This window comes from Bubalus kerabau, chromosome 3, assembly GCF_029407905.1.
Source record: "Bubalus kerabau isolate K-KA32 ecotype Philippines breed swamp buffalo chromosome 3, PCC_UOA_SB_1v2, whole genome shotgun sequence".
Taxonomy (NCBI): domain Eukaryota; kingdom Metazoa; phylum Chordata; class Mammalia; order Artiodactyla; family Bovidae; genus Bubalus; species Bubalus kerabau.
In genome coordinates this window covers 32,147,071-32,170,458 of record NC_073626.1, presented here as the reverse complement: position 1 = coordinate 32,170,458, position 23,388 = coordinate 32,147,071, and the positions used below count along the sequence as shown (strand labels likewise).

Sequence of the window (23,388 nt, the reverse complement as noted above, 5' to 3'; positions counted from 1 at the left end):
CTATCAAAAGACTAGTCTGAAATTTCTTTCATTTTGCCAAGAAAAAAGGAAGGAAACAAATTCAAGGAAGTTTTAAATGAGAAACTGATTTTCTGTCATCTTTATATTTTTAAGCATAACCACTTATGTACAATTGAAATAGTTATTCATGTCTTTTTCTGTTTAATGAAAACAGATTCCCTCAGGACCTCCATTGGAAAAATCTTTCATTTAACACTCGTTGGTTAAAAAAATCTTTCTTTTAATACTTGGTGGTCACTTGAGGGTGAAAATATTTGATGCTGTTCTCCCCAGTTAAACCAGAACTCTTTTAAAAATGATTTCCCCAAAATACATATATTATTGAATGCCAGGAAATGTGGAGAAAAGGCTGAACTTGGATTCTCAAGACCTTTATCCTACTGGGTTGGTCAAAAAAGTTCATTTGGGTTTCTCCCTAACGTGGTGTGGAAAAGCCCAAATGAACTTTTTGGCCAACCCAACATTTGGGGTTCTACTTCTGACAAAGTAGTATAATCAAGTCCCTTCATTTCTCTTGATGGTCCATTTCTTTTTAAGATGAAGTGGTTGAACTCTTGAATCTTGCACATATACTTGAAGAGGGTCATTATATTAATGTCATGTTAAAAAAAGGAAAGATTTTTTTAAATTATTGGGATTTTCTTTTTCCTGGATTTATTTAATTTCTCATGTTTTAAGATGAGGAAAGTTGTATTCAGGACTTACAGCAGCATACAAGCTTTTTATGTGGCTGGAAATCCTTCACCAAGCAGCAGACACATCTTCCTTCAGGCAACAGTGGGCATGTCATCCCACCTTCTTACCTTCAGTTACTCCTTCACACACACACAAGAAAAATTAAAATCTTTCACAGTGTATCCAAGCCCCTCTCAACCTGGCTTCAACCCATTTTTCTAACATTTGCATTTCACTGCACACCCACACTCTACCTCCTCACAAATGCATCGCCCCTGAAGATGTTCTTCATTTGGCAGCTTCCTAGGCAGTGTTCATTTTGTGCTCTTTGCCTAACATTCTTCCCCACCACTGCTACCCATTTGTCTTCACTTTCACTGGTGAAGTCCTACTTCAACATCTAGAATGATCTCTGAAGACTTGAAGACCTTCAACACCTCTGTTCCCATGGCTTCCCCTCCTGCGGATGTCTGTCTGTCTGCATGGACGTGTTGGCTTTCCCTCGATGAATGAACTCTTGCAAGCAAGGACCATCTCTGTTTCTCTTTAAAACTTCAAAGAGAGTTGAAGTCAATTAGAAGGAATCTGTTGAATTCAGAGATTGGGTGGGGGTGGGTGGAGAGAAAAAAACATGTACACGTGTAAGTCATATGTTGTATTCTTCCTACCTTAAGGATAATTATATCAGGTCAGTAACACTCGATTTCATGCAATTCCTTAACCATATGCAGTGCTTAACTGCATTTTCAAAAGATCATGTGTCTTTAAACAGGTAATTTTAAAGAAGTAGTCATCCATTTAATAGCTATCCTACAAAAATCTAGAACTTGATAGTTTTAAATAATACAAAATATTTGGTTGGATGATGAGCAATTAATAAATATGTGATATGTTTATATTATTCTTCCTTTTAGAGTGTGTATGAAAATTCTGTCACTATTTGTATGTACATTTTACCCATTCAAGTGTTTTATTATTTCTGAATTCTGAGGAGTATGTGATTATTTTTCTCTCCCCATACTTTACCCTTAGCGGGCTGCTGTGATTGTCAACAGCAGCAGGATCCACTTTGAAGGTTTGATAAAAGCAGATGAAGAGGCTTAAAGATGTCTGTTTGCTGAAAATATCTGGTAACAAACAGGAATATATGTGAGTAAATATAGCGCATCATTCTGATTTTTAAAATAAATGCTTTAAAACGCCTAATGGGTTGTCAAGGGCTTTGTTTTGTCCTCGTGTGATTTCATCCTGGTGCATCTTTGAATTTAAAATGATAACAAATTTAGAGACAATTTTTAAAGCTTTATCTTTACTTTTCAGAATTGAAACAGAAAGTAGCTTAATTTAGAACGTCAGATTTGAAATGTTTATATTAGCAAAAAGAACACTTATACCTTGTTGCTTAAAACTCAACATTCAGAAAACTAAGATCATGGCATCTGGTCCCATCACTTCTTGACAGTCTTTATTTTCTTGGGCTCCAAAATCACTGCAGATGGTGACTGCACCCATGAAATTAAAAGACACTTGCTCCTTGGAAGAAAAGCTATGACAAACCTAGACAGCATATTAAAAAGGAGAGACATTACTTTGCCAATAAAGGTCCATCTAGTCAAAGCTATAGTTTTTTCAGTAGTCATGTATGGATGTGAGAGTTGGACCATAAAGAGCTGAGCACTGAAGAATTGATGCTTTTAAACTGTGGTGTTGGAGAAGACTCTTGAGAGTCCCTTGGACTGCAAGAGATCCTAAATATTCATTGGAAGGACTGATGCTGAAGCTGAAGCTCCAATACTTTGGCCACCTGATGTGAAGAACTGACTCACTGGAAAAGACCCTGATGCTGGGAAAGACTGAAGGTGGGAGGAGAAGAAGACGGCGGACAGTGAGACAGTTGGATGGCATCACTGACTCAAACATGAGTTTGAGCAAGCGTCAGGAGTTGGTGATGGACAGGAAAGCCTGGCATGCTGCAGTCCATCAGGTCACAAAGAGTCAGACACAACTGAGCGACTGAACTGATCAGTATTGACTGGTTTCTTTGCTGTCACATCTTTAAATGTTTGTTCTTCAGTGCTCTGTTCCTGGCCTTCTCTCTCTCGGAGGACCTGCACATTTCTGTGACTTCATCTACTACACTTGGACTGGTAATTCCTAAACACTACAGTAATTGGCACTCAGTAGACAGTTGTTCGGAGAAGGCAATGGCACTCCACTCCGGTACTCTTGCCTGGAAAATCCCATGGACGGAGGAGCCTGGTAGGCTGCAGTCCATGGGGTCGCTAAGAGTCGGAAATGACTGAGCGACTTAACCTTCACTTTTCACTTTCATGCATTGGAGAAGGAAATGGCAACCCACTCCAGTGTTCTTGCCTGGAGAATCCCAGGGACGGCGGAGCCTGGTGGGCTGCCGTCTATGGGGTTGCACAGAGTCGGACACGACTGAAGTGACTTAGCAGACAGTTGTTATTCTTTAGTCGCTTGGTTGTGTCTGACTCTTTGTGGCCCCATGAACTGCAGCATGCCAGGCTTCTCTGTCCTTCACTATCTCCCAGAATAGAAGTTACCTTTATCTGTGTTCCTTGGTCCTTACTCATTCCTCCAGCTTTACTTATTTTTTCTCAACATCTCCCTTTATATCTCTACCAGGATGGCCCATAGTCCTTGTGAGCTCAAAATTCACAATAATTAAATCAGTATTTTTTGTTCCAATCCTTTCTCCCTGTCCTTCACAATCTACTCTTCTTCAAGAGTCTCTGTTGCACTACACACCTTGTACTACAACCAGGAAACCTTCAGGACATCCTCGACTTCTCATTTGTTTACTTCCTGTCCAAAATAACTTAAATACTGTCCAAAACACATAAGATACTGCCCAAAATACTTAAATCCATTTATAAAAAGAAAACTACAGACCAATTTCTCTTATATACATAGACACGAAAAAATCCATGAGCACCACTTTACACCCATTAGGATGGCAATTTTAAAAAAACAAAACACTAAGAGTTGATAAAGATGTGGAGAAACTGGAACCCTTGTGCACTGCTAGAGAAAATAGAAAATGATGCAAGTGCTATACAAAATCATATGGGGTTGCCTCAAAAATTAAACACAGAATTATCATCAGATCAGATCAGATCAGTCCAGTCACTCAGTCATGTCCGACTCTTTGCGACCCCATGAATCGCAGCATGCCAGGCCTCCCTGTCCATCACCAACTCCCGGAGTTCACTCAGACTCACGTCCATCGAGTCAGTGATGCCATCCAGCCATCTCATCCTCTGTCGTCCCCTTCTCCTCTTGCCCCCAATCCCTCCCAGCATCAGAGTCTTTTCCAATGAGTCAACTCTTCGCATGAGGTGGCCAAAGTACTGGAGTTTCAGCTTTACCATCATTCCTCCCAAAGAAATCCCAGGGCTGATCTCCTTCAGAATGGATGGTTGGATCTCCTTGCAGTCCAAGGGACTCTCAAGAGTCTTCTCTAACACCACAGTTCAAAAGCATCAATTCTTTGGCGCTCAGCTTCTTCACAGTCCAACTCTCACATCCATACATGACCACAGGAAAAACCATAGCCTTGACTAGACGAACCTTTGTTGGCAAAGTAATGTCTCTGCTTTTGAATATGCTATCTAGGTTGGTCATAACTTTCCTTCCAAGGAGTAAGCGTCTTTTAATTTCATGGCTGCAGTCACCATCTGCAGTGATTTTGGAGCCCAGAAAAATAAAGTGTGACACTGTTTCCACATCTATTTCCCATGAAGTGATGGGACCGGATGCCATGATCTTCATTTTCTGAATGTTGAGCTTTAAGCCAACTTTTTCACTCAACAATTCCACTTCTAGGTATAACTCACAGATTGAGAGCAGGGACTTGAACAAATATTTATATACCGATGTTCATAGTAGCATTTTCACATAACCAAAAGGTGGAAACAGTCTAAATGTCCACTGACAGATGAATGAATGGATAAACAAAATGTGGTATGTACATACAATGAGATATTAATCAGCTTTAAAATAAGGAAATTTTGAGACATATTATGACATGGATAAATCTTGAAACTGAATGAAATAAGCCAGACACAAATGGGCATATAGTATATGATTCTACTTGTATGCGATACCTAGAGTAATCAAATTCATAGAAACAAATGGTAGATTAGTGGTTACTAGAGCTGGAATGAGGGAGAATCAGAAGTCAGTATTTAATTAGTACAGTGTTTCAGTCTGGAATGATGAAAAGCTCTGAAGATGGACAGAGGTGACTGTTGCATAACAATGTGAATATAAGTAATGTCATGTCAATGAACACTTACAAATGATTAAAATGGTAAGTTTTATATTATGAATATTTTACTGCAACAGAAAAAAAAACCAATCTGAAAAAAGTTTAAAAATGAATATAGGGGTGAAAGATACTATCATTCAATTCAGCTTTATAAAAAGGATAATACATCAGCTCCAAGTGGGATTTATCCCAAGAATACAAGGTTGGTTCAACATTCAAAAATCAATAAATATAATTCAACTTACAGACAATTTATATCAATAGAATGTGAAATGGTATTTGATAAAACTCAATAACCTTTCATGATAGGAGCTCTCAACAATCTAGGAGCAGAATGAACCTCCTCAACTTGATGAAAAGGATCTAAGTGAAACCTACAGCTAATATCACACTGGTAAAAAAGAGGCTTTTCCCCTAAATCAGGAATAAGAAAAAATATCAATTCTCACCATGTCTAGTCAAAACTGTACTGGATATCTTAGTTATTATAATAAGGTAAGAGAGAAATAGAGTATAAAAATTAGGGAGATAAACTGCATTTATTATATAGCCATATAATTGTGTAGAATTGTGCACATTCCCAAGAAATCTATATATAAAAAAAAGCTACTAGAATAAGTGAGTTTTCAAAAATCACAAGATATAAGGTCAATATATGTGCGTGCATGTGTGTGCTCAGTGGTGTGTGACTCTCTGTGACCCCATGGACTGTAGCCTGCCAGGTTCCTTTGTCCATGGAATTTCCCAGACAAGAATGCTGGAATGGGTGGACATTTCCTCTTCCAGGGTATCTTCCTGACCCAGGGATCAAACTTGAATCTCCTACATTGGCAGGTGGATTCTTGACCTGGGAGTCACAAAACTATAATATAGTGCTATTTACTAACAGTGAAAAATTGGAAGCTAAATTTTTTTTTGTCAATATCATTGACAATAACAAAAAAACATGTAAAACTTAGGTATAAATCTAACAGATTACATGCAAGACTTGTTCACTGAAAATTATAAAACAGTGCTGAGACAAAGTAAAGAATAATTCAATTAACAGAGAAAGAAACCATGTCCATGGACCGGAAAACTCAGTATTACTCAGATGTAATTTCTCATACTGATCACTATCTTCAATGCAATCCTAATTAAAAAAACTCAAGATTATTTTCCCCCAGAAATGACACAAGTGTATTCCATTGAATTAGCCAAAAAGTTTGTTACAGCTTTTCTGTAATATATGGAAAAACCTGAATGAATTTTTTGGCCAACCTAATCAAATACATTGGAAAAAGCAAAGACCTTAGATAGCCAAAACCATTTTGAAGAAAAAGAATAAAGTTGAAAGGGTAGCACTACCTAATTTCAAAGCTGCAAAAAATGTCCAGGAAATTTCCATTCACTTTTCACCCAGTCCTACCCAAATCTTGAACAACTGTAGTACACAATCAAAACCAGCAAAATGACATTGGAATAACCCACAAATTCAGATTTTTATCAGTTTTACAAGTGTGTATGGGTGTCTGGTTCTACAGTAGCTCCGTGCATAAATGGAGACCAAACGCCTGCAAAGTGGGCAGACAAAACAGCAAAGAAATACACGGGTAATCGTGGGGAAAGAAGCATTTAACAGTCTATGTAACCCTCATTATTACTCTATCCAGGTGATCCAACAAGTTCATAGACAAGACTATCAGCGACAGGCTCCGCGGCTACGTCGTTGAGAGCGCACAGCCAATGTCCGCCCCGGGGACGCCAGCGCCACCGCACGGTCCGCTCCGGATCTCTGAGAGTTCTGGCCCAACGCCCCGAACGTGCCATTCGCTCCTCCCTTTCTCCTTCGCGGTTCTTCAATGGCTCTCACCGTGCAGGGCTCGCCGGGCTCCGTTTGTCTCGGTCAGATGGCCCAGAAGGACGTCCCTGCGTGGTCTGGGCCTCGCCAGGTCCCCGGACCGGGCCGAAGCGACTCGAAGGGGCTCGGAGCAGTGACGGGCGTCTCGGCTCCCCGAGGCCCCTTCTGCACCCCGAGCCTGCGTCCCCGCCGCCCCCCGGCTGGCCCGGCTCCGCCCCGCCCGCCCACGCAGACCCGCCGGCGGCCCGCGGCCGGAAGCCAAGGGGCCTCGCGCTGTAAATGCCTGCGCGGCGGCGCGACCCCGAGCGGTTGGGCCGGCCGTCGGGTCTTACCAGTCGGCGCGAGCAGGTGAGGCCCGGCGGCGACGGCGGCGGCGTTGCGGCGTGGGCGCCGGGCCGGGTATCCTTCCCTGTCCGTGTGTCGGGCGAGCCCGCGTCTGCTGGGCTCTCCTCCTAGCGGCGCCGGGGTTTCGCGGACCGGGCCGGGCGGCGCGGCAAAGATGTGCTCGACGCCCGGGCTGCCGACGCCGGGGGCCTCGCTGGTGCTGCGGGTGTCCTTCGTGGACGTGCAGCCCGAGGTGATTCCCGTGCAGCTGTGGGGGCTGCTGGGAGAGCGGCGAGACGAGTACGTGCGGCTGAGCCGGGAGATCCAGGAAGCGGCGGCGGCTGCGCGCGGCCCTTGGATGCTGGGCGGTGCCTCGGCCTTGCCTGGAGAGTTGTGCCTGGTGCAGGTGGGGAGGCTGTGGCACCGCGGCCGCGTGGTCAGCCGGCAGGCGCAGGAGAGCCGCGTCTTCCTGCTGGACGAGGGCTGCACCATCGCGGCCGGGGCGGGCTCGCTGGCTCCCGGGCGCAGCGAGTTCTTCCACCTGCCGTCGGAGGTGCTGGGCTGCGTGCTGGCCGGCCTGGTGCCGGCGGGCGGCGGCGGCGAGCCCCAGCACTGGGCGGCCAGCGCAGTGGACTTCCTTAGCCACTTGCAGGGCAAGGAAGTGCACGGGCGCGTCCTGGACGTGCTGCTGCTCCACCGCCTGGTCCTCCTGGAGGTGCCCGAGCTGTCTCAGCAGATGCAGGAGCTCGGCCTGGCCCGGCAGGTGCCCGACGGCGTCTTCCGCTCCCTGCTTAAGCGCTACCTCTCGGCCACCACGCCTGTCCTGGGCCCCAGGGCCCCGGTGGTCCCGCGAATTCCCCCTAAGCAGGAGCAGCCTGGCCTGGATTACTTCTACCCTCAGCTGCAGCTGGGCGTGACGGAGCCCGTGGTGGTAACCCAGGTGTGCCATCCCCACCGCATTCACTGCCAGCTCCGCAGCCTCTCGCAGGAGATCCACCGCCTCTCCGAGAGCATGGCTCAGGTATACCGGGGTTCCCCGGGGACTGGGGACGAGCGCTCTACCAGTGCCCCCTGGGAGGAGAGAGAGGAGAGCCCAGACAAGCCGGGCTCTCCTTGCGCATCCTGCGGGTTGGATGGACTTTGGTACAGGGCACTCTTGCTTGAGACTTTCCGGCCCCAGCGCTGTGCCCAGGTGCTTCACGTCGACTATGGAAGGAAGGAGTTAGTGAGTTGTAGTAGCCTCCGCTACTTGCTGCCTGAATATTTTCGGATGCCCGTGGTGACCTACCCTTGCGCACTGTACGGACTCTGGGATGGTGGGAGAGGTTGGTCTCGGTCACAGGTCGGTGACCTGAAGGCACTGATTCTGGGCCAGGCAGTGAACGCAAAGATTGAATTTTATTGTTCCTTCGAGCATGTGTATTACGTCACCTTATATGGCGAAGATGGGATTAATCTTAACTGTGTGTTCGGAGTACAGTCCTGTTGCTTGGCTGACCGGTTCCTTCAGAGCCAGGGCAGAGAAGAGGAGGAAGAGGAGGAAGAACCGGAAACTGCTTTTCAATGTCAATCTTCTGCGGAAGAAATGGATGAAGAGATTTCACTCCCCACCTTACCATCTATCAGGTTAAAGATGAACACCTTCTATGATGCCCAGGTGGAGTTTGTGAAAAATCCTTCTGAGTTTTGGATTAGGTTGAGGAAACACAATGGCACCTTCAGCAAACTGATGAAGAAAATGTGCAGTTTCTATGCCTCCGCCAGTAAGCTGGATGGTGTCATCTTGAAACCTGAAGCCGATGATCTTTGCTGTGTCAAATGGAAAGAAAATGGCTATTTCCGGGCTATGGTCACCCGATTAGACGACCAGAATGTGGATGTGTTCTTAGTTGACCGGGGCAATTCGGAAACCGTGGACCGGTATGACGTGAGGATGTTACTCCCTCAGTTTAGGCGGCTACCAGTATTGGCCCTGCAGTGCGCCCTGGCGGATATTTGGCCTTTGGAAGAAAACTGGAGCCAAGAGGCAATTTCCTTTTTTAAAAAGACTGTGCTCCACAAAGAGTTAGTTATCCATGTCCTTGATAAGCAGGATAATCAGTATATTATTGAGATTCTTGATGAATCAAGAACGGGGGAGGAAAACATAAGTAAGGTGATGGCTCAAGCTGGATTTGCCAAGTACCAGGAATTTGAAACAAAGGACAGTATTTCCGTAAGTGTCCACTCTCCAGGGCATGTTTCAAACCATTTTACCATAGACGGTAACAGAATATCTTCTGCCAAGAAGGAAGAACAAGAAGCCATGAGAGATGGTAAAACTACAGCTGTTCCAGAAGTAGTGACTGACACAGCAGTTACGACAAACGTTTCAGCTGGACTCGTGCAGGACAATGAGAAAAGAGTGTCTGTTTATTCTCCTCTGGTACAGAATTTCTTGGGAATTGAGCCAGGCTCTTCTTGTAAAGGAGAGCTACAAGTTGGAACTACGGTGGAAGTCAGAGTATCTTGCGTTGAAAATCCCGGCTATTTTTGGTGTCAGCTGACCAGAAACACACAAAGATTTAAAGCACTCATGTGTAATATTCAGGACTATTGCAACACAGCTCCTCCGCACCAGGGAACTACTCCTGCTTGTTTGGCAAAACGAACAGCAGATGGAAAATGGTCCAGAGCTCTAATTACCGGGGCACAATCTTCAGAGTATGTCAACATCATATTTGTAGATTATGGGGACAAAGAAATGGTATCTGTGAAGAATATTTATTCAATTACTGAAGAGTTTCTGAAGGCTAAGGTTCAGGCTTTTAGGTGCAGCCTTTATAATTTAATTCAGCCAATGGGACAAAATCCTTTTCTTTGGGATGAAAAGGCAATCCAAGCTTTTATTGAATTTATAGATAATGCACAGGAAAATAGTCTTGAATTAAAGTGCACAATATTTGCTCTGGCTTCCATTCATGATGAACTGTTTAATGTGGTAGATCTGCTAACACCTTTCCAGGGTGTATGCCATTTTTTGGTACAAAAGAGACTTGCAAGACCAGTAAAATTTCAGAAACCTCTAGAGTTCTCTGTTAAGCTCCATTCTTACTTCTATTCTACACATGACATGAAAATTGGAAGTGAAGAATCAGTGTACATAACACATGTTGATGACCCTTGGGCATTTTATTGCCAACTGGGAAGAAATGCAAGTATTTTAGAACAGCTATCCCATCATATTACACAATTAAGTCAAGTTTTGCTGCATTTAAGAACATCTCACTTGGTCCCCGGCACATTGTGTCTTGCCAAGTATACTGACGGAAACTGGCGTAGGGGGGTAATCCTAGAAAAAGAACCAAATAAAGTATTCTTTGTTGATTTTGGGAACGTTTATGTGGTAACCAGTGATGATCTGTGCCTAGTGCCTAGCGATGCACATGATGTCTTACTTTTGCCCATGCAAGCCATTAAATGTTCGTTATCTGATATTCCTGATCATATACCAGAAGAAGTTACAGCGTGGTTTCGGGAGACTGTTTTAGATAAGTCATTGAAGGCTCTGGTCGTAGCAAAAGAACCAGATGGAAGACTAATTATTGAACTATACAATGATAGCATTCAAATTAATGCTAATATTAACGAGAAGTTAGGGCTCTGGGGTTACAAAGGTGGGACAAGGAGAAGAAAAAGCAAAGCACTCCTCTCTACAACTGAAACTCTTGAAGTGAAAAAGGAAGATGTGAAGTTGTCACCTACAGAGTATTTAAGTAAATCAGAGAGCAAACCAGATAGTATGGCAGTCTTAGGAGAATCATACAAACCTAAGATCAGCTCAGCATGTAGGGAACTCAAATTTTTACAGAGTTCAACAAAGACAAACTTAGTCACTCCACACCAGGACTCTGTGGGAAACAAAAATAATCAAGTGTCTCCATTAACAACAGACAAGAAATTAGAAAGTTCAGTGGAGCCCTCTTTGAAAGCCACAAAACTAGAAGCCTCTCTTTCAGAGAGAAAACTAAGAGATTCATGTGACAAAGGTTTGCCTCTAAAAATTTCTGAGTTCCCTAAGAAGGCCATAATGCCTGGATTTAAAACAACTGTGTATGTTTCTCATATAAATGACCTTTCAGACTTTTACGTTCAACTAACAGAAGATGAGGCTGAAATTGATCGTCTTTCAGACAGGTTAAATGACACTAGAACAAGGCCTGAATATTATGCAGGTCCACCTTTGCAAAGAGGAGATGTAATATGTGCTGTTTTCCCAGAAGACAATTTATGGTATCGTGCTGTGGTCAAGGAACCACAACCCAATGACCTTCTCTCTGTGCAGTTTATAGATTATGGCAATGTCTCTGTGGTTCACACAAACAAAATAGGCAAACTTAACCGTGTTAATGCGCTATTACCAGGACTGTGCATTCCCTGTTCCTTAAAGGGATGTGGGGTTCCTGGGATTTTAAACCATAAGGAAATGATGCAGTACTTTTCCCAAAGGACAAATGAGACTCAAATAAGATGCGAATTTGTTCAGTTTCAAGACAAATGGGAAGTTACTCTTGCTGATGAACATGGGATCATAGCCGAAGATATGATGAGCAGATATACATTCAGTGAAAAATCTCAACTAGGATTTTCTACGCAAATAGTTCAAGGGGCCTGTTCCACATCGGTCAGCAAAACAGACGTAGATACTTCTATGTTTCTTAACTGGTATAATCCAAAGATGAAGACTATAAGAGCTTATGCCACGGTGATCGACGGACCTGAATATTTTTGGTGTCAGTTTGCGGATACCAAGAAACTTCAGCATTTAGAAGTGAAAGTACAGACTGTGGGAGAGCAGGTGACAGATCGGAGAAGTCGTATCCACTGCCCTCGTATTGGAGATCCTTGCATAGTGAGATACAGAGAAGATGGGCATTATTATAGGGCCCTTGTCACCAGGATTTGTGAAGATTATCTTGTGTCCGTCAGGCTTGTGGACTTTGGAAACATTGAAGACTCCGTGGACCCACAAGCACTCTGGAACATCCCTTCTGAGCTTTTGGCCGTGCCCATGCAAGCCTTTCCATGTTGCCTCTCAGGATTTAATATTTCACAGGGCACATGCCCTCGTGAGGGATGTGACTACTTTTACGAAATAGTCACAGAAGATGTGTTGGAGATAACAATATTAGACATCAAAAGGGACGTTTGTGATATCCCTTTAGCCATCGTTGACTTGAAAAGCAAAGGTGAGAGCATTAGTGAGAAAATGAAGAAATATTCTAAGATTGGTATGAGTAGCAGTGATCTGAGGTATGAAAAAAATGATGCAGAAATAAAGGGAGCTCTTGGGTTCTCCAGTCCTGATGTTGGACTTAAGAAATCAAGCAGTGAATCTGGACAAGAGAGAATACTCCATATTGAATCCCAGACAGCTGAGCTCTTGGAAAGACTCAACAAAGACTTAAACATCCTTGAAACGCAACCAGGTAAATTCTATGACCCCAAAACTGATAACATTTTTGAAGCTTTTGAAAACCCAGGCAAAAATAAGATTGGCACCGAGTTGCTAGAAGAAAAAGCCAAGGGCCTATTGGGTGACAAAACAAAGTCTGATGATAGGTACCCAATGCCAGGATTTAACACATTCTTACCACATGCCACCGAAGCAAAGGAGGTCTTGGAACTGAATTCTCTCGAGGTACCACTTTCTCCTGACGATGAGTCCAAAGAATTTCTGGAGCTGGAATCCATTGAGTTGCAGCATTCCCTGGTCGGGGATGAGGAGAAAGAAGATCTGGGCCTGGTGCCTCCAACCATTACTCTTCCCCAAGGCTGTGACCCAGAGGTCACCCTGCCACCATTGCCAGGGCAGCTGCCCCTCAATTGTGAAGACGAGAAACAGCCTGAACTAGAACTGCCTACAGCCCAGCTGTGTCTGGAGGACAGAATAAACCCTTTGTCTTTAACCGTTAGTCAGAAAGCCCAAGAAGCCCTGTGCACTGAAGACATGAGAGGATCCAGTTGTGCGGAAAGCTTTGATGAGGAGCGGAGGCTGCGCCTGCGCAGACAGACTTGCGATGCCAAGATGCAGATTGAAATGAGTATCTTTAAAGAAGAATTTACAGAATGTACAGACAGAGATGCCATGTCATCATTGACCTCTCTGTTTTCTGAAGAAGAATACAAAGATGCAAGGAAACACAATTACACCTTACCAGATCATATCCCAGGTATGTGCAGTTTTTGACCCCCCGTACACTTTTATTTAGCTTAGGGAAAAACAGTTATTTATCTTAAAGAGAAGAGAATAATTCTTACTGAATTAAAAAAATAATTTGAGAGGAGTTGAAAACCTGAAAAGAGAATTAGATTTGGATTTTTATGAAGAGTATTTTAAACATGAAGAAATTAAGGGATGAAATTAATGTGAAATAATACTTTATATGCTGTGTAAAATGCTGAATTATTTTTGCTTTTAAAAATAGAATGCTTAAAATCTATGTCTCTAAAAAGTAGTCCCATTTCAAATGTAAACAAATCATCTCTAGATCAAGACATTATGTTTTTTGGTCAATTTTTAAAAATATGTAGTGCTCCTTTGCCAAACTTAATGTAGGCATGAGTTTACATTGGGGATCATTTTAGCAGAGTTTTAAAACAACTGGTTTTCTTCGTACATATACTTTGCCGTTCATTTTGCAACACTTAAAAGAATAGAGTTAGGGAGCCTATATTAATCAAGAAAGTTAACAGCCACAAGTAAATATTGGAGAACACCTATTAGCATTAACTTTTTTATACGTTTTTTATAAATTATTTTTGCTGCTCTTTTCTTGCCTACGTAATAAGATTTGAAAGTTACACAAAATGGCTTATCTTTTAGGTTTTTTAAAAAAATCAATGTTAGACTTTTAAATGTCAATTTTATTTACTCGATTGTTGCATAATTACAATATTATTACACTGTACGAAATAGAGAAAACAGTAGACTAAGGAGAATGAAAATCATCATGATTCCACCACCAAGAAATGGCCACACTGAGAGCTGTGATGGTGCGTATACTTCCTTCCTCTGTGTCTCACCCTTTCCCTGTGTCCACATACACGCAGTTTTAAAAACTAAATAGAGATCATGTTATTTAGGGAGACAGAACACGTTGTCCTGTGCCATGATACCAATGATATGGGAGTAGTAAATGCATTGTAGGGAAATGCTTCGCTTGCATATCTAACATTAAGAAATTAAGAGACATGCTTTGACTCTTGCTGTATTCAATCTGGCAGCTCAACCAGAGAACACGTACACTCTGAAAGGATTTACTGTCGGATCCAAATGTGTTGTGTGGTCAAGCCTCAGAAACACATGGTCTAAATGTGAGATTTTGGAAATAGCTGAAGAGGGCACAAAGGTATGTAAAATTGCAGTGAAGTACTTTGTCTCAAAATGTACTTGCAGATTGTTAAGGAAATTTTACCAAACTTTACCAGATTAGAAAATCCCATTGAACAGATTAGTTACCTGCTCATTCTCCCTGATAATTGATCCAATGCAAAAACCGTTTTAAAAGTTTATATTTAAGCATTCAGGGCTCTTTCGTCTCCCCGGAATCCTATCAGTCACTGAGTTCCATACTTTCCACTTCTTATCTCAGTTAAAACTTTTTTTATTAATGCCACTATTTTGGTTAAGTTTCTCATTTCACAACTGTTGGTGTTAGTTACTTAGTCTTGTCCAATTCTTTGCAATCCCATGTAGCCTGCCAGGCTCTTCTGTCCATGGAATTCTCCAGACAAGAAACTGGAGGGGATAGCCATTCCCTTCTCCAGGGGATCTTCCCAACTCAAGGATCGAACCCGGGTCTCCTGCACTGCAGGCAGAGTCTTGACCGTCTGAGCTACCAGGGAACCAACCCCGACTAGCTTCCTCTAATAACCTTCTATTGGTTTACCTCTAGTCTTCCATCCGTTGTTTCTCCACATTGCCAGCGTGGTGTTTGTCAAATGAGAATCTGACTCTATTATTCCCTTGTGTAAAATCTCCTTGAAACCTTCAGTAAATGGTGTTTTTCCTGTGGTTTGAAAAACCACCTGTGTCAGAATCCCTTGCCACATTTCCTAAATATTGATCCCTGGACTTTGCCCTCGCTGGCTGGCTAATGAAGAATTTCTAGGGGGAAGGATTAGGAATGTGCAGACTTACACCATGAGAATTTGAGAACATCCATCTTTGATGTCTAGGCATAGATACTCAATATGTTTTTTGGGACTGATGTACCATTGAGTTGAAATGTAATGTTAAAGTTTAACAAAATCATTGTAACTGCCTTTTAAGGTATTTGATTTGAAAAAGGATACTGTGTAACTAACATAAATCAGTGACAGTGTTTCGAATTACCAGTTTTTATTACTTTTTTTCTCTTGCAGGTTTTGGACCTTTCAAATGGCATAGAGGAGGTAGTAAACCCTGAGAATGTCTGGAATGGTATACCCAAATTGGATAGGAGTCCATCTGAGGTATGAGTATATTTAAGCAGTAATTAGTGAGGCTGTTGTTCATTTTGAAAGGTAACCTTGTTACTGAAAGGTGCAGGTCCCGTGGCTCACTGCTTAGAAACCATTAAAGAGGCCAGGTTGGTGAAAAGGAAAGTTTGCTTTATTTCAGATGCTGGCATCTGGGTTGGGATGAGGGGAGGGCGGATGTCTGTCCAAAGGCTCCCCCGACTGTCAGTAGGCAAGAGCTTTTATAGACAGAAGGAGGGCACTACCTGTAGAAACAACACAGGCATCTCTGGCAGTCATCCTGAAACTGGTCATCAGTGGTCTGACCAGAGTCATCTTGGTTGTTTTAGGTACAGTTGATCTTCAGTTCCAGGGCCAGTTTGTTTCCATTTCTTTGAGGCCAGTTATGTCAGGTTATGTCATGGCTAAAGTCTGATCATCATGTAGTTAATTTCTCTATCTGGTATTTCAATATCTGCAAGACAGCTCACAGGATATGGCTCAGCATATTATCTACAGCCCTTGAGAAGGTCCTTGACTGTGCTTAATGACTACATTGTTATTATTTGGTCTCCTTTGACTGTTTTCCTTTGTTTCTGAATTTTCTCACTTTTCTGATTAAATTGATTTTCAGACAAAAGGCAGGCTGAGGACACAGTGGGGCATGGACCATAGAGTCCTGCTCTGTTTCAACTTGAACTGTTTTCTAAGCATTTGTGTTTAGGAATAATGGAAGAAAAAACACTTGTAATAACAGCAATGGAAAACAGCAACAACACAATCAATGTTTCTGGATTTTATGCCCTGTATCTTTTTGGGAAAACTACTTATTAATGTTTTCCTCCTTGATTTTCATTTTGGGATTAAAAAAAGGAAATTGTTTGTTGTTTGTGACCTTGATAAAATACATTTGATGCAGAAAATCTGAGAAAATGGTAAAGTTAAAAAGGAGAAAGTAGCAATCACCTATAATACATCCATCCAAAGACAGATTAATCAGTTTGATTTTAATAATTTTTGTTTATATGGGATATAAACATATCAGCAATATATTTTGAACATGGTTGATTTCATCGTACATACACACATAAATTGTGTTTTTCAGTTAAGATTATATGATAGGTGATTTCCTGGGCTATGTCTAGATACTAGAGTTTATCCTGTTTAGAGTTTGTTGAACTTCTTGCTTCAAAATCTGTATTGGATAGTTCCAATATCTGGTCATGTCAGGGTTTGCATCTACTTAATCAGATACAGACATTCAAGTGATCTTTGTTAAATAATCTCTTGGAATTTCTTTGGAGATTTTTTAGTTTATATGGTGATTCAGTTTGTTGGATGTTCCTGGTTAATGCATGGTCTTTTTCATAAGAGGCACACTGGTTCTTAGAATTGAGGCATCAGTTCAGTTCAGTTTAGTCGCTCAGTTGTGTCCGACTCTTTGCGACCCCATGAACTGCAGCACGCCAGGCCTCCCTGTCCATCAGCAGCTCCCGGAGTTCACCCAAACCCATGTCCATCGAGTCGGTGATGCCATCCAACCATCTCATCCTCTGTCATCCCCTTCTCCTCCTGCCCTCAATCTTTCCCAGCATCAGGGTCTTTTCAAATGAGTCAGCTCTTCGCATCAGGTGGCCAAAGTATTGGAGTTTCAGCTTCAACATCAGTCCTTCCAATGAACACCCAGGACTGATCTCCTTTAGGATGGACTGGTTGGATCTCCTTGCAGTCCAAGGGACTCTCAGTATTGAGGCATGTGGAGAATGAAATCAGCTCTTGATAACTTTAGTGTTATATGAAAGTATGCACTAATGAAAGAGAACAAAGAACCATTTGCCAACATCATCCTGCTGCTGCTGCTAAGTTGCTTCAGTCATATCCGACTCTGTGCAACCCCATAGATGGCAGCCCACCATGCTCCGCTGTCCTTGGGATTCTCCAGGCAAGAACACTGGAGTGGGTTGCCATTTCCTTCTCCAGTGCATGAAAGTGAAAAGTGAAACTGAAGTTGCTTCGTCATGTCCAACTCTTAGCGACCCCATGGACTGCAGCCCACCAGGGTCCTCCGTCCATGGGATTTTCCAGGCAAGAGTACTGGAGTGGGTTGCCATTGCCTTCTCCGAACATCATCCTAGTAAAATATAAAATATGCCAATTTCATAATCTTTTAGAGAAACTTTGTATGATAAGAGATACAGTGTGAGGACTAAAATATTTTTTTTTAAATCATATCTGTAGGAATAACTCCCTGTAGTAATTAGAATACACATCTTTTCCCTCTCCCCATTTTTAAAGGACATGAATTTTGTCATGGTAGCACCCATGTAAATAATCTTCTTGGGCACTCCCTGGTGGTTCAGAGGTTAGGACTCCATGCGTCCACTGCAGGGGACATGGGTTCAATCTTTGGTCAGGGAACTAAGATTCTGTAAGCCACAACACCTTCCCCCCTACACCGCGCCCCCCTCCCCATTTTTTTTCTTATTTATACATTTCTTTCTCAACCTGAGGTTTTTCTCTTTTTATTTCAGAAAAGAGGCCTGGAGATGATACAGATTTAACTGTGGATCTGTAAGTGTGGTCAGTCAGTTCAAAGCTGCTCTGAAATAAGTGCCATCTCAACCAGACCAACAAAAATATTTGAGAAAATTGAGAGTGTGTAAATACAAGATATTGTCATTTTTGAAAACTTTGTGTTGAAAACAAAACAGATCTCAGACTGCCTGTGTGGTGTATTTATAGTGCTGTTTCTGTATATATTGAGTTGAGATGTTTCCTCTCCGTTTAAATGTGTCATCTTTCTAATCAGTTGGGAGGATTTATTTGGCTAAACAGTTTGCTAACACATTACTCACATTGCAAAAAAAGGAGTATTTTGGTTTCTTCTGAATAATAGTTTAAGATAGAAAATTATAGGTTTCTGACAAGCATAATATATGATGCTACTTGGGGGGATAGCTTTGTTAGCAGTAACTCCTTCAAAATTTTTGTTTTGTTTCTGAAGCTTTGCTGTTCTAGTTTTGACTAATACTCTGTTTGAATTTAGAAGTATACTAATATGACACAAAATTTGAATAAAGTTTGTCCTTAAAAGTATAATTTCATTTCATTAAAAAGAAAACATCTGGGACTTCCTTGGCAGTTCAGTGGTTACGACTCTGAGTTTCCACTGCAGGGGGAAGGGGTTCAATTCCTGAGGACCTAAGGTACAAAGAAGGAAAAAAAAGAGGAAGTCTGTGGTCATGGAACAAACCACAATTCTACAACTGGGGGATACATAGTAATAGTAAATGATAGCTTTCCTGTTAGTCCCTCATTGTCCTTTCAATGCACTTTTTTTCATGTAATCCTTGATTCTGAGGTGCATATTAATATTACCCATATTTTATAGGTGAGAAAGTTGAAGCTTTTCAGAGAAGATAAATAATTTGCCTGTCAAAGAGCTAGCAAATCTCAGAGGCTTGAGCAAACCTAGACCCATCTAACTTCAAAGCCCATGCTTTTAAAACAAGGCTTTGCATAGGTGGCAGCACACAAACAGACCCTAACATCAGGAAATCGATCTTACCTGTACGCGGCTTACTAGATATGTGACCTGGGCAGGTTAGTATATTATTGTTCAGCCTTGATCTTCCTTAGCTGTAAAATGGGGATAATAAAACTTTTCTTGCAGTGTTTTTAAGATAAGAAATAACTTAATGTGCCATGGGAAATAGATGGGGAAACAGTGTCAGACTTTATTTTTTTGGGCTCCAAAATCACTGTGTATGGTGACTGCAGCCATGAAATTAAAAGACGCTTACTCCTTGGAAGGAAAGTTATGACCAACCTAGATAGCATATTCAAAAGCAGAGACATTACTTTGCCAAACAAAGGTTTGTCTAGTCAAGGCTATGGTTTTTCCTGTGGTCATGTATGGATGTGAGAGTTGGACTGTGAAGAAGGCTGAGTGCCGAAGAATTGATGCTTTTGAACTGTGGTGTTGGAGAAGACTCTTGAGAGTCCCTTGGACTGCAAGGAGATCCAACCAGTCCATTCTGAAGGAGATCAGCCCTGGGATTTCTTTGGAAGGAATGATGGTAAAGCTGAAACTCCAGTACTTTGGCCACCTCATGCGAAGAGTTGACTCATTGGAAAAGACTCTGATGCTGGGAGGGATTGGCGGCAGGAGGAGAAGGGGACGACAGAGGATGAGATGGCTGGATGGCATCACTGACTCGATGGACGTGAGTCTGAGTGAACTCTGGGAGTTGGTGATGGACAGGGAGGCCTGGCGTGCTGCGATTCATGGGGTCGCAAAGAGTCGGACACGACTAAGTGACTGAACTGAACTGAATTGAATGTGCCAGAAAAGGAGTAGGCATTTGATAAATATTTCCTTCTTTTCCCTGAAAGAGGCTCAGTATGCACTATGGTAGGTTATATTTTTTAAACTTCACTGGATCCTTTCGTATCAGCATGTGCCACAAACAGGATTTTAAAGAGGTGCTATTGAATGGAACATCAGGTCTATTGAAATGGTTGTCCATTTCTAAAAACGTATATGAAACGTTATGAGAACTCTAAAGCCTGATGAGAAGAGTGAGAATTAAAAACCTTAAGAGTTGGGTAAAATTTCAATAAGTAAAAAAGGAGAGGGTTTTACATTAAGCGTAATTGAAGTAGATGAATATATTGCTTGTTCCTAGGATAATAGACAAATTTGGCTCATTCATGTAGGAGTTGTAGTTGTGAATTAATTCCTGGGAGCAAAGGTCAGAGAAGATGTATGAAGGCCAGATTATAGAAAGCCATCAGTTTCATGATAAAGAATTTTAACTCTTCATTTAAAAATATTTACTCTGAACAGTTATAGGAGAAATTATATTTCTCAAAATGAGTGATTTTGCACATTAAAACATTAAGGTAAGCCTGAGTGCCAAATCAGAAAATGCAGTTACTTATTAACAAGGCAAAAGGAATAGGCATAGAATAGTTAACCAGGCTTGCTTACTAAGTACTGATTATCCTTGTTCTCACTGGCTTTCGTGAAAGTCAGTTATGCAGCATTCATAGGAACAAGACCCTTCTTAGACCCAAATATACTTGACTGATGAGTGGCAGAAGTGTTTACACTGCTTGGGAAACAAAACACATTTTCCATGACTCCCAGAGGCGGAAGTGTGCAAATCTTTCAGTGATCTTTTTACCTCCATTTATTGTGTTTTTCTCCTTTTACTACTCCATATAAAATAAAAAAGATCCATTAAATCACACTCATGGAACATGAAGCAGTGAAAATTATGGCCTTTTCTTTTTAAGTTAGCAAAACTGGAATTTCTTCAAAGTTGAATCTTGATCTTTTTTTTTTCACTTTCCCTGTTTTCATGTTATAATTAGTTATTATTGGAGTACAGTGCTGTGTTAATTTCTACTGGACAGCAAAACATATCAGCCATACACACACCTATATTCTCTCCCTTTATATCCTTCGCAGCCCATGGGTGAATCGGTAACTTTATGTGTGATGGCTAGCATCGAGGGCCACTCATTTGCACCTTTCTTTAGTAAACAGAGTATCTCTGAGGTAAACAAAGTGAATGCAAGCAAATTGCCAGCTTTCTTTAATCTGCTGCCTTTGTTTCGTCACCAGTGTCCATCCCTGTGTGGTCATCTTATTGAAATTGCACTCTAGCACTAATTCACAGTTAAAGCAATGGCTTTATTATCCACTTGGTCTACTTTTTCTTACTGTGACCCAGGGTCAAATGGAACCACTGCCAAATCCTACATAGCAGACCATGATGCTAAAACTCAATTCTGTAGCCTATAACAGAAAAAAAACGAGGCAAGAAAATCTGTTTTTATTATATTTTTAGGAGTGTTAGGTCACTGTAACACATTTCCAGTGGCCTTGTGCCTGTTTTATTATATGTGTCTGTTGAACTAATGTAAAATCGGTTTTTTTACTGTGAAAAAGGATCACTTTAGTAAAATTAAAATTTAGGCTGCTATGATTTTCCTATGTAGCCGTCTTTTTCTAAATTTAAAGGGAAAATAAATAATACAAACTTCAGTCACTACTGTGGTATAGCCTACATTTTTTAATATGAGCTATTTGAGAAAATACATTAAAATCATACACACACACACACACACTTTTAGACAAGTTTGTAAATAAAACTTTTTAAAAAGCTCTTTTAATCTAAATTTGGTCTCTCTATTCCTGTGGAGTTCTGCAGAGTGGCTTGGTGGTTGGTTGTGTTAATGTTGGTCCCTGGAATAAGATTGTGATCTTCGCCTTCAACTAAAGAATCCCACTGATCAAAATCTTTCTGAAGTCCTGTAAGATAGAAACATCATAAACGTATTCAACTTTTGAGAGCGTTAAACAGCCCAGTGCCTCTAGGGGGCATCCTAGCCTCACAAACCACACACACACCACATCAGGATTAAGGAGTCGACAAGCCCTCTGTGAACACGAGGTAGCTGCAACATCTGAATGAGAGGATTGAGGCCCGGTGCTGTCTGAGCATGGAAATCCACCCCCTGCCCCCCACTGGCTTCACTGAAATACTGTTAGCTCTAACAGGCAGGCTTGCTTCCTATGACACAGTACACAAAACAGCTTTTCCAACTGTTTTCCAACTGATTGACTGCAGTGTTACGTTGTAAACCAACTGGGAACCGTTAAAATAGGACTTAGGCTAAGGTAGGGCTTCCCAGGTGCCTCAGTGGTAAAAAAACAAAAAAAAACAAAAAAAAAACAAAAAAAAAAACCCGCCTGCTAATGCAAGAGACCCAAGTTTGGTCTTCTGGGTTGGGAAGATCCCCTGGAGGAGGGCATGGCAACCCACTGCAGTATTCTTGCCTGGAGAATCCCATGGACAGAGGGGCCTGGCAGGCTACACAGGGTCACAGAAAGTCAGACATGACTGAGCACATGCACGTGAATTAGGATAGATAGTTTGGTCCTGAGAATCATCCGGTCTATGTCGGGAAAGAGGATGCCATATCTTACCTAAATGTTTTTGTAAGAACGCTAAGGAAGCTTTGTTGCTAAGGCTGATGGCTACATTGGAATCGATGTCTCCTTTCAGTGTGAATAGGTAGCCAATTATTTTGCCAGTGGCAAAAGTGAAGTCAACAAAATTCTGATGGACTGAACCCCTGAAAGAGAAAGGAGTTATCCGCAAATCACTTTGTTAGACAATATTATTTTTATAGTTAAGGTGCAGGAAAGATGTTGGCCAAAAACTAAGGAAACAAAACTTGTAAATCTGATCTCCCTATATGTACTCAAGGGTCACAAGACTGTTCATTTAGGGGTATGAGAGGTGGTTCTAGTGGTAAAGAACCCGCCTGCCAATGCAGGAGACAGACGGGGGTTTGGTCCCTGGGTCTGGAAGATCCCCTGGAGGAGGGCTTGGCAACCCACTCCAGTATTCTTGCCTGGAGAATCCCATGGGGAGAGGAGCCTGGTGGGCTACAGTTCATGAGGTTGCAAAGAGTCAGACATGACTGAGCGACTTAGTATGCACACACGAGTATGTAAGCATCCTTCCCTCCAGACAAATAAGACAAAGATTCCTGTCTTGCTTGGCATCTTGGTTTTAGAAGAGTTGATTCCTGCTTTGTAGGTCACTTCTGATTTGAGTAGATGGAATGCTTTTTATGTTGACAGTCTTTAAACCCAGAGCCAGAATCCTGCCCCCTTACCACCACACTTAACTGGATCTCTATTTGCTGTTGAGCAAAACACTTTGTATTTCAG

At 41.9% G+C, this 23,388-nt stretch overlaps 2 protein-coding genes and 1 long non-coding RNA gene across 12 annotated transcripts in view; 1 reads left to right on the top strand and 2 right to left on the bottom strand.

The window, feature by feature from the left end:
- Positions 1 to 1,150: 1,150 nt before the first annotated feature.
- On the bottom strand, positions 1,151 to 7,236 carry LOC129645830 (uncharacterized). Its single transcript, XR_008711517.1, has 3 exons — positions 7,163 to 7,236; positions 1,723 to 1,823; positions 1,151 to 1,281 (listed from the first exon to the last, which is right to left on the bottom strand). It is a non-coding gene; the product is annotated as an uncharacterized LOC129645830 (long non-coding RNA).
- TDRD6 (tudor domain containing 6) lies at positions 7,206 to 18,734 on the top strand. The gene is made up of 4 exons (XM_055571267.1): positions 7,206 to 13,366; positions 14,421 to 14,545; positions 15,561 to 15,650; positions 18,167 to 18,734. Exons 1-4 carry the CDS (start codon positions 7,330 to 7,332, stop codon positions 18,194 to 18,196), a joined length of 6,282 nt encoding a protein of 2,093 aa, XP_055427242.1. The 5' UTR covers positions 7,206 to 7,329; the 3' UTR covers positions 18,197 to 18,734.
- Positions 18,735 to 21,698: 2,964 nt separating this feature from the next.
- PLA2G7 (phospholipase A2 group VII) overlaps positions 21,699 to 23,388 on the bottom strand; it is a 36,649-nt gene continuing 34,959 nt past the window's right edge. For 9 of the 10 annotated variants that reach the window (XM_055571261.1, XM_055571256.1, XM_055571259.1 and 6 more), the window contains 2 exons: positions 22,636 to 22,784; positions 21,699 to 21,957 (listed from right to left, as the gene is read on the bottom strand). In XM_055571261.1, coding sequence (XP_055427236.1) covers positions 21,815 to 21,957; positions 22,636 to 22,784 — 292 coding nt within the window. In that variant the 3' untranslated portion in view covers positions 21,699 to 21,814. Of the gene's footprint in view, positions 21,958 to 22,635; positions 22,785 to 23,388 lie in introns of those variants that run through there. The other variant, XM_055571266.1, reaches the window with a different exon arrangement.

Bases quoted from the DNA above. Each gene is read 5' to 3' on its own strand.
- TDRD6 (XM_055571267.1), top strand. From the start codon at position 7,330: ATGTGCTCGACGCCCGGGCTGCCGACGCCGGGGGCCTCGCTGGTGCTG. The intron at 14,546-15,560 runs GTATGTAAAATT...TTTCTCTTGCAG, and splicing joins TAGCTGAAGAGGGCACAAAG to GTTTTGGACCTTTCAAATGG. The intron at 15,651-18,166 runs GTATGAGTATAT...TTTTTATTTCAG, and splicing joins TGGATAGGAGTCCATCTGAG to AAAAGAGGCCTGGAGATGAT.